This window comes from Cryptomeria japonica, chromosome 11, assembly GCF_030272615.1.
Source record: "Cryptomeria japonica chromosome 11, Sugi_1.0, whole genome shotgun sequence".
In the NCBI taxonomy this organism is placed as follows: Eukaryota; Viridiplantae; Streptophyta; class Pinopsida; order Cupressales; family Cupressaceae; genus Cryptomeria; species Cryptomeria japonica.
The window spans coordinates 506,257,613-506,267,709 of NC_081415.1; the positions used below are offsets into that span (position 1 = coordinate 506,257,613).

The 10,097-nt window shown below is 36.1% G+C and overlaps 1 protein-coding gene across 4 annotated transcripts; it reads left to right on the forward strand.

Annotated features, from left to right (window-relative positions):
* On the forward strand, nucleotides 1–9,748 carry LOC131068358 (uncharacterized). 4 transcript variants are annotated; one of them, XR_009359554.1, is made up of 3 exons: nucleotides 1–562; nucleotides 6,420–6,696; nucleotides 9,274–9,748. XR_009359554.1 is itself a non-coding variant. In XM_059214307.1 (3 exons), exons 1-3 carry the CDS (start codon nucleotides 326–328, stop codon nucleotides 9,506–9,508), a joined length of 351 nt encoding a protein of 116 aa, XP_059070290.1. In that variant the 5' UTR covers nucleotides 1–325; the 3' UTR covers nucleotides 9,509–9,748. The 4 variants fall into 4 exon arrangements, 2 of the variants coding, with proteins under 2 accessions (XP_059070290.1, XP_059070291.1); XM_059214307.1 differs by lacking the exon at nucleotides 6,420–6,696 and having other exon boundaries at nucleotides 9,274–9,345; nucleotides 9,467–9,748; XM_059214308.1 differs by lacking the exons at nucleotides 6,420–6,696; nucleotides 9,274–9,748 and adding an exon at nucleotides 3,136–3,801.
* Nucleotides 9,749–10,097: the final 349 nt, after the last annotated feature.

Here is a 10,097-nt window from a genome sequence, read left to right on the forward strand (position 1 = left end):
CACCCCTCCCAATGGCGGTGCTCTGTGCAATCGGCTCTTCAATCGGTTGGACTTCATGGTGAACAATTCCTTTAGGATAGTTCAGTTGCGTCCTGTCTTTACTCCTTTTTCATCAAATCTATTTCCAATGTGCTTCACAACATAATCCCCTCAAGATCTGGCTCCGTCCCCATCTTACCTCACTCAGTTAGCCAATCATCCCCAGCTTTTCGACTTTGCACTTCTGTTCCTTGGTCTCTTAGTAGAAATCGCCGAGGAATTCACACAATTAGCACCTCCAGAGTGCCACCTGGTGCAAAGTTCAGCTCATCCGCGTTGATGCCTTATGCGATATGTTTCAAGAAATGCATCGGCAATTAATGGCGCCCGCCTAATGGGAAGAAAACGAAAGGCAGCGAGCTCTGACTGTCATGGAAATTCGGTTGAACTATGCACAGCAGAAGAAAGGGGTTTAAGTCCAATGTATGCCATTCACCCGGTGGAAGATTGCCCCCAAGAATTTGTAAGCGAGGTGCATTTGGAGGAGGAGACGACTATTGAATCATTGCCTTCGGATATCTGGGTAAGTTAATTTTATAATTCTTTCTTTTTTCCCTTAGCTATTTTCCCAATATGATAAGTCTATGATAAGTTTCTTTATATAATAGGCAATGACTTGTATAGCAGAAAACCCATTGCCCATTTAGGATTTTAATGGTGAATTAATATTACAGAGGTTTTTTTTAATTGGTGAAAAAGAAATAAAAGTCCCTCGAAATAAAAGTCCCTCCACCTCATTGAAGCACAATGGGGTTCTAATCCTTATGGAACATTTGGCTTTAACCTGTGAGTGAAGCAGGTTTCTGTCAAGTTCAATCTGCTATTAGTTAGGTCTTCCATCTCTATCCAACAATTCTTCGTGAGAACTTTAGTGACTATCATAGCACCTCACTATTACATAGTGCGTGATCTTTTTATATTCACCATTCTACTGTCATGCCTCTTCCATACATTTTCATTATTTAACTCCTAAATGTTTTCCTCTTATCAGTGTTTGAGTCTCGATATAATTATCATACTATATGCATTTTATTAAAAACTGTCCACCCTTATTAACAGTCCATAGAATTTGAAGAAAGAACTCACAGACATTGTCTTGCTACTATCATGTGTGAAGTGTATTTGTCTTTATGATAATTAGGTCTCTAGACTGCCACTATATGCCTAGCAAGGTCTGTGAATAACAAATGTAATTGAATACTTATCCTCTTGACGTGTGCTCTGTCATTTGTGGCTTCTGGACCCAGACTTTGTCTTCTGTCATACATCTTTCAGATGCACTCCACAAGTCAAATACACTGTCACTGATCCTTTGTCCTACTTAATCTTTTCAATTCTGTCATTGTATTGGTCATACTCTCTGATTTCAATGTATCATGATGGATATATAACCTCAGTCAAGGCATGCAAGTTTAGTGAACTGAGATGCAAACTTTAGGATTTTCAAGGTTCAAACTTCTTGCAAAGACTATCACCCTCGTCTTTTATGGATATTTCAAGGAACTAACCACACTATAAGAATAAAATGCCAAATCAATGGTTTCTACCATCTAGAAATTTTATCCATTCTTATTTGAGACAAGGACTGTCATCGCTAGGACTGTCATCATTGTACTCGTGTTCATGACTTGTTCACAGTTCACCCTGTGATGCTTTGTTCATAGCTTGATACTGTGATTATGTACTCATTAAATTCATATATACAGATGAAAAGCGATAGAGGGAAATAAATAAAAAGTTACTAGAGATGAATGAAACAATACCCAACCTACCTATAGAACTATCATATTTCCTCTATATGTAAAGTAGTTGAATAAATTACAAATGAGATTTACCATTGCTTTAATATCTAAAATAAACTCTACCAACTTCAAGCTCACATCATGAGAAACTGGTCGAGTGCTCTGCTTCTCCATAGATGTCAGTTCATGGCGAACAATTCCTTTGGGATAGTTCAGCTGCGAATCAGTGGAGGTAACAACGTCCTGTCTTTACTCCCTTTTCATCAAATCTATTTCCCCTGAAGATCAACAACCTATAACGTTCAGTTTTGGAAGTTATGTTATTTCTCCAAATTATACTTCATTGTTCTATAAACAAAATTCTAAATCATCTTTTAGCCATTCTGCTCGCCCAGTTTTCATCCTGGGCTGATATTATTTCTTCAGATAATGCCCAGATTGTATTTACATTTATATTTGTATTTCTACACTTTGTTCTTGTTCTGGAATAGACAATATAGAGGAACCAAAAAATGTGTGAGGCTTCAAAACATTATCCCCTGAAGATCTAGCCCCATCCCCATCTTATCTCACTCAAATCAGCCAATTATCCCCTGCTTTTTAACTCTTGCATTTCTATGCCTTCGTCTCTTGGTAGAAATCAACTAGTTGTCCACACAGACAAACTATATCCACAAATCACCCAGGAATTCACACCACAGACAACATCCACAAATCACCCAGGAATTCACACAGTTAATATCTCCAAAGTGCCACCGGGTGCAATGTTCAGCTCATCCGCTCCGAAGCCCTATGCCCTGCTATGTTCAGAAGATTCTGGGATCTCTATTACCATTTCATTAGTTTTTTAATATTAAATTTATGTTTGGTTGTAATTGTTGGAGTTGGTCTGCAATCCGAGAACACAAGATTCTGTTGAGCATTTGAGACATTCTAGCTCATCTCTGTACTCTAGTGATGATCTACAATCTAGGACCTATGTTACCATTTCATTAGTTTTTTAATTTTAAATTTATGACATCTATTATCATTTCATTAGTTTTTTAATATTAAATTTATGTTTGGCAGCATTTAAAATGTTTATAATGCGTATGCTGGCAATCTCATGGCTTACGGATGCATAAAATATGATTTTGTTTATTTGAGGCATTTCGGAATGGCTCTTCTTTGTTCTTGACCTTGTTTGTTGTAGAGGTAAATTGAAACAAATTACATGGATACAAAAGTAGGTCGGTCTGTTTCAAAAGCTAATTTACAATAGCTACAGACTGCCAAAAGAATGTGAAGTAGTGGGGAGGTGAGGTTGAGTGAACTTAATATTTGTAACATATTTGACTGCGTATGTCACTGTCAGGCAGTATTGGTTCAGATGTTAGGTATGACTGCTGCAATGTCTCCCGAGTCCTCCTCATCCACCAGTTTAAATCCAGCTGAGGCCTACCTTTTCTTAAGATGACAAATTCCTTTGTTGATGCTGCATATGTCATATATATGAAAAACAGACAAAACAAATTATTTCCAAAAGTATTTAATCCGTGAATAAAGTTTTGAATGGTTTAGAGCATGCACAGAACAGGTAACAGTGCTTGCCCTGAGTCATAACAGACCATGACACTATGGCAGGGGTATCATCTGCTTGAAAGCTGCTTGCATTCACAATGTCCTGACCTCTCACCTTGCTCTCACTCTCTTGTCTCATGTGCAGGCTATTTATTTTCTTACCTACACCAAACTCTCCACTACCCACCTCTTTGTCTTCACAGTCTACACAACCTCTTGGCCACTTCGCCCTTTTGGTCATTTCCTCTACTTTGAAACCCATACCATATCATGTGACCCCCATTAAATGTGATGGAAAAGGCTCTCCAAATTTTGTTCCACGCACCCTCTCCCCTAAAGCTCTTCTATGAGCATAAAGTTTAAATATCCTCTGCTAAAGGAAAGGGGAGTTTTAGAGTGACCTTTCATCTTATTTTGGCAACAATTTATGGAGTTGTGATCCCATAGATAGTAAAATTGTTACTTATTTTTAAGCAATCCTCTTGAATAATATTTTTAAATGAAATTATTAATAATATTTCTTGCAAATAAAATGTGTAGACAAAATTGTAGGCAAATAAAAGGGTGAGGAAAAAAAATGTTGAAGGTGTATGTTATTTTTTCCAATAAGCAGTCGTTGCTTATTTCCAACTCTCCCTTTTTTAAAGCTTATTTTTCAGTATTTAAGCAACTGCTCCATTTAGATAGGAAAAGATTTTCTTTTATCTTTTTTTCTAATTGAAAATTTACATGGGAACACTCCAATTGCTTAAATTTAAGAAAAAAATGTTTATAAACAATCCCATAGAAACATAGGGTAGTTGCTTTGAAATGCCTTTTTCTCATATTTCGAAGACCAATACCTTCCTTTTCTATTTCTTTGAAAAATGTTTATATCATTAATTAATTGCAACCGAATCTTTCTTTGCAACCGAATCTTTCTGCTCCATGCTTTCAATGACCCATCTAGATTGAATGAGGAAAGCTCTCACACTCCCATCAATTCATATTTCTATTGAGGCCCCTCCAATTCCTTGGAATCAAACTTTTAGCAAGTCGATGAGGCTTCATTATGGAATAATGAAAATGGCTTTTGGAATCAAACTTTTAGCAAGTCGACGAGGCTTCATTATGGAATAACAAAAATGGCTTTACGCCTGCCTATATCGTTTCTTTAAGACATCCAAAATCGTTTTGACTACCAAAGCCCCTTGATTTCTCTCCGTGCTAATTTTAATTGCATTTATTGATTTGCCCCTTCGTAGCCACTCACACATTCTCTTTAATTTCTCCCCACTACTCCCATGCAGGGTCTCTTCCCCTCCCTTCTCCACGTGGATGCCCCCATTCTGCATGGGTGGGCAGGATGCTCCTGCATCAATAGTAGATTGACCTATAGGAAGGACTATTTGTGTTATTGCTTAACACATGATTCTTTTTGAGCTACTATGTATGGCATTGTGAAATGAATATTAGCAATTGAAGTATATGATAGAGCTAGATCTAGAGCCCGTGCATGAGTCAGATCCAAGGGATATCTCTATTAATATTTTCACATTTAAATTGGTGAGTGAATAATTTGGGAATAAATTTTTGAGAGCATGTGTTTGTTTGTTTTTCATCTAGCTCCATCATTGTTACCTTTAAGTACGCTCCATGGTTGTGTTATTGTTAAGTATACTCCTTGACTTTCACCTCTTATAAAGAATTAGCAAACTATTTGTTTAATTTTCCTCTTATTCTTTATTTCCTATAAGTCCCCTCATCGGCCTAGAGAAGCCCTTCTTGTTGATTGGTGATGGCAACTTCCACTCAGTGCTCTTCAACAGTGTGATTGCCCCATGCTTCAACAGATTGTCCAATGTCCTAGCACTCAACTGCTCTGATGCCCTATATCCACGTTGACACCTTATAGAGCTCATTCACATCTTTTTGTTACCCATGGCTCAAGTAAGAGAAACAATAGGGTTGCTAGCATATCTATGAGACTATTAAGTTTCATACTTGGAAGTTTCATTATTTTAGCACCTAGAATTTCATCAAAATAAGAACTCTATTTGAGGCATAATGAGCCTAATAGTTTAACCAAAAAAATTGCCCTTCGAGGAACAAAACACACATATTTCTCATTTCAACTAGAACTTAGATCTTACGCAACCCAACTTTAGTATAATGACAATAGAAAGGAAATCTAATTCTCTCTTTAAAAATAATCTCAAAATAGATAAAGATCGAGCCATATAACCTCCAAAGCCATATAACTATTGGAGGTTATATCTTCCACGAAGGGTAGATTAGAATGACATAGACATAAGTTTTAAACCTTCGCAACCATAGGTAATTCTCAAGGAAAAAGAACAACAATTAGAAAGTTTAAGGAACTAATAGTAGAAGTGTGTTGGGCTAAAAATTGCATACTAATGGGTGTGAGAATCAGCTATTAAGACTTTATAACTAATGAGAGTAGTTATTTTTGTCTTTAATATTAAAGTTAGATTTATTATTGTAACCATTTATTATGAAATGATACATTGAGTTTTTTTTTAAATATGGATTTTTTCTTAGAATAATAGATGTGTGATGAATGAGGTGTCCATAAAATCATTGTTTGTTCATAATATCATTTGTACTGAATTCAATGAAAATATTTTATTAATATTAAATGAAAATAGTATTGATAACAAAATCCCATCTTTATGCTCAAATTGTTGCTAAATTAAAATAAATTCTGGAAAAAAAAAAATTCTTTGTTCTTATGAATGTGAAAAAAGCATGGTACCGTTGAAGAAAAATCCGCTCCCTAGCTAGTGGAGTTTGAAAAAAGCATGCCACCGTTAAAGAAAAAAACACGCTGCATTCTTTCACCTATTATATATAGAATTCCCAGACCTGTTCGGTTGGATTTCTCATCTTCCACGCCCCTCCCAATTGCGTCGCTCTGTGCAATCTGTTCGGCTCTTCAAACTGGTAAAAACGTCCTGTCTTTACTCCCTTTCCATCAAATCTATTTGCCAATTATCCCCTGTTTTTCAACTCTGCATTTCTGTTCCTGTCTCTTAGTAGAAATCAGCCAGGAATTCACACAGTGAACATCTCCAGAGTGCCACCGGTTACACGTTGAGAAGATTTACTCAACAGAATGCGATATGTTTCAAGAAATGCAACGGCAATTAATGGCGCCCGCCTAATGGGAAGAAAACGAATTGCAGCGAGCTCTGACTGTCATGGAAATTCGGTTGAACTATGCACAACAGAAGAAAGGGGTTTAAGTCCAATTTATGCCATTCATCCAGTGGAAGATTGTCTACCAGGCATTGTGAGCAAAGTGCATTTGGAGAAGGAGACGAATATTGAATCATTGCCTTAGGATATCTTGGTAAGTTAATTTTATGGTTCTTTCTTTTTAACCTTAGCTGTTCTCCCAATACGATGAATTTCTTTATGTAGCAGGGAATGACTTGTATAGCAGAGAACCCATTGCCCATTTAGGGTCTTAATCATGAATTAATATTACAGAGGTTTTTTTAATTGGTAAATTTGAGGAAATAAAGGTCCCTCCGCCTCATTGGAGCACAACGGGGTTCTAACTTCTGACCCTTATGGAACATTTGGCTTTAACCTGTGAGTGAAGCAGGTCTCAGTCAAGTTCAGTCTGCTATTAGGTCTGCCATCTCTATCCTTCAAACACCAACAATTCTTCATGAGAACTTTAGTAACTATCATAGCACCTCACTATTACATAGTGCATGATCTTTTTATATTCACCATCCTACTATCATGCCTCTATCATACATTATTGTCATTCACCTCCTAAATGTTTTCCTCTTATATCAGTGTTTGGGCCTCGATACAATTATCATCAAAACTATCCACCCTTCTTAATAGCCCATAGAATTTGAAGAAAGAATAACTAGGTCTGTGAATAAAAAATGTAATAGAACTCTTATCCTCGAAGTATGCTCTGTCATTTGTGGCTTCTTGACCCAGACTTTGTCAAAATACTATGCATTTGTCCCAGAATCTCTAATTTGCGAATTAGCTCACTGTCAAAAACCTCTACTACCATCTATGATTCTATGATTCTGATTGCTTTTGATTTCTTTCTTTCTTTCCACTAACCCTTTTGTTTGTTTTATGATCCTTGGACCATTATGCACTCACAGACATTAAACTCTTATCCTCTTGAAGTGTGCCCTATCATTATGCTATAGCATAGCAAGGTCTGTAAATAACAAATGTAATTAAACTCTTATCCTCTTGAAGTGTGCCCTATCATTTGTGGCTTCTTGACCCAGACTTTGTCAAAATACTATGCACTTGTTTTAGAATCTCTAATTTGCGAAATAGCTCACTGTCAAAAACCTCTACTACCATCTATGATTCTGATTGCTTTTGAATTCTTTCTTTCTTTCCACTAACCCTTTTGTTTGTTTTATGATCCTTGGACCATTATGCACTGTTATTTACTACTGTCATCCACATGGCCATTATTTGTGGTTTAATTTATCACTTTGTCATAAACTCTGTCAATGGCCCTATCAAATGCACTAAAGCACCTCTACCTATAGAGTTTTGACACATACTTCTCATAGACTCTGACTGCTTTTGATTTCTTTTTTTCTTTCCACTAACCCTTTTGCTTGTTTCATGATCCTGCACTGTTATTTACTACTGTCATCTACATGGCCATTATTTGTTGTTTGATTTATCACTTTGTCATATACTCTGTCAAATGCACTAAACCACCTCTACCTATAGATTTTTGACACATACTTCTCATACCTTTATAATAGCTTTGTTCACTATCATGGTTCATTTAAAAATGTCTTCCAACCATGCTTACCATATCAATATTCATCATTTAAGTGCTCACTCAGACATAGGGGTTCTAAAGAGAAATTTGACAATGGTACTTGCTATATTTCTTTGTCTTCTATGCTCTAATTGAGTATTGAAAGCTTTGGCCTCTGCAATATGTCTTTCAGACGCACTCCACAAGTCCAAGTACACTGTCACTGATCCTTTGTCCTAATTAAACTTTTCAATTCTGTCCTCGTATTGGTCTTCTCTGATTTAAATGTATCATGATGGAGATATAACCTCAATCAAGGCATGCAAGTTTAGAGAACTGAGCATGGTAGACAATATAGATGTTTCAAAAAATGTGCGAGGCTTCACAACATTATCCCCTGAAGGTCTGGCCCCGTCCCCATCTTATCTCACTCAAATCAGCTAATTATCCCCTGCTTTTTAACGCTTGAATTCATCAAATCACCTAGTTATCCACACAGACAAACTATATCCACAAATCACCCAGGAATTCACCCACCTAACATCTCCACAGTGCCACGGGATGTAAAGTTCAGCTCATCCGCTGCGATACCCTATGCCTTGCTATGTTCAAAAGATTCTACCATTTCATTAGTTTTTCATTAGTTTTTTAATATTAAATTTATGTTTGGTTGCAATTTCTGAAGTTGGTCTACAATCTGAGAACACAAGATTCTGTTGAGCATTTGAGACATACTAGCTCATCTTTGTACTCTGTAGTGATGATCTACAATCTAGGACCTCTGTTACCATTACACTAGTTTTTAAATATTAAATTTATGTTTGGCAGCATTTGATGAAGTTTATAATGTGTGTGATGCCAATCTCATGGCTTACGTATGCGTATAATATATATGATATTGTTTATTTATGTGAGGAATTTTGCAATTGTTCTTCTTTGTTCTTGACCTTGTTTGTTGTAGAGGCAAATTGGAAAAATTGCATGGATACAAAACTAGGCCAATATGTTTCAACAAGTAATTTACAATAGCTACTTTAGACTGCAAAAAGGATGTAGAATTGGGGGGAGGTGAGGTTGAGTGAACTTAATACTCTTTTAGTCAACTGACATTTGTGCATATTTGAGTTTTGTAACATATTTGACTGCGTATGTCACTGCCAGGCAGTATTGGTTCAGATGTTAGGTGTGGCTGCTGCAATGTCTCCTGAGTCTTCATCTACCAGTTTAAATCCAGTTGAGGCTTACCTTTTCTTAAGATGACAAATTCTATGTTGATCCTGTATTTTTAAAGTTAGGGAACATATACCATATAAACAGTATTTTTAATCCGTGAATAAACTTTTGAATGGTTTAGAGCATGCACAGAACAAGTGACAGTGCTTTCCCTGAGTCCTGACAGACCATGACACTATGGCAGTGGTACCATCTGCTTGGAAGCTGCTCTTAATTATGGTATCAGAGTAATTCCAGGTTTTGAAATCAGCACAATTGTTCCATCAAGGTTAGCCAATTTCTTACGCATCTAATATAGGCATATGGTACCAGAATTCAATAGCTCATGTTAGTGCAGAGCAAATTTCAATTTTATTGTTGCACTTTCAAATAAATTGCTGAAATCAATAAACTTATTTGTCCATTGATATGTAAATGGATTTGTTGTTTAATAAAAAAAAAAAGTTTATTTGGGAGGGGTTGAATTGGCCCCCTCCTCAAGGCTGCAGGAATGGTCATTGGTCATGGCCATTTTTTTCAGCCTAATATTTCTATGTTGATTTTTGTTTTATTTTTTTATTGCACTTTTTTTTAAAATTATTTTAAACAAGATATAAGTGAACTGTATGTTTGAAAAAGTTGCGTTTAATGAAATAATGTTGCATGAAATGCGTTTTAACTTTCATTCATTATGTCAATATTTTAACATATATGTAAACAAACAAATTATATGTCAAATGTATTTAATTTTCACAACCACTTAGTTGCATTTG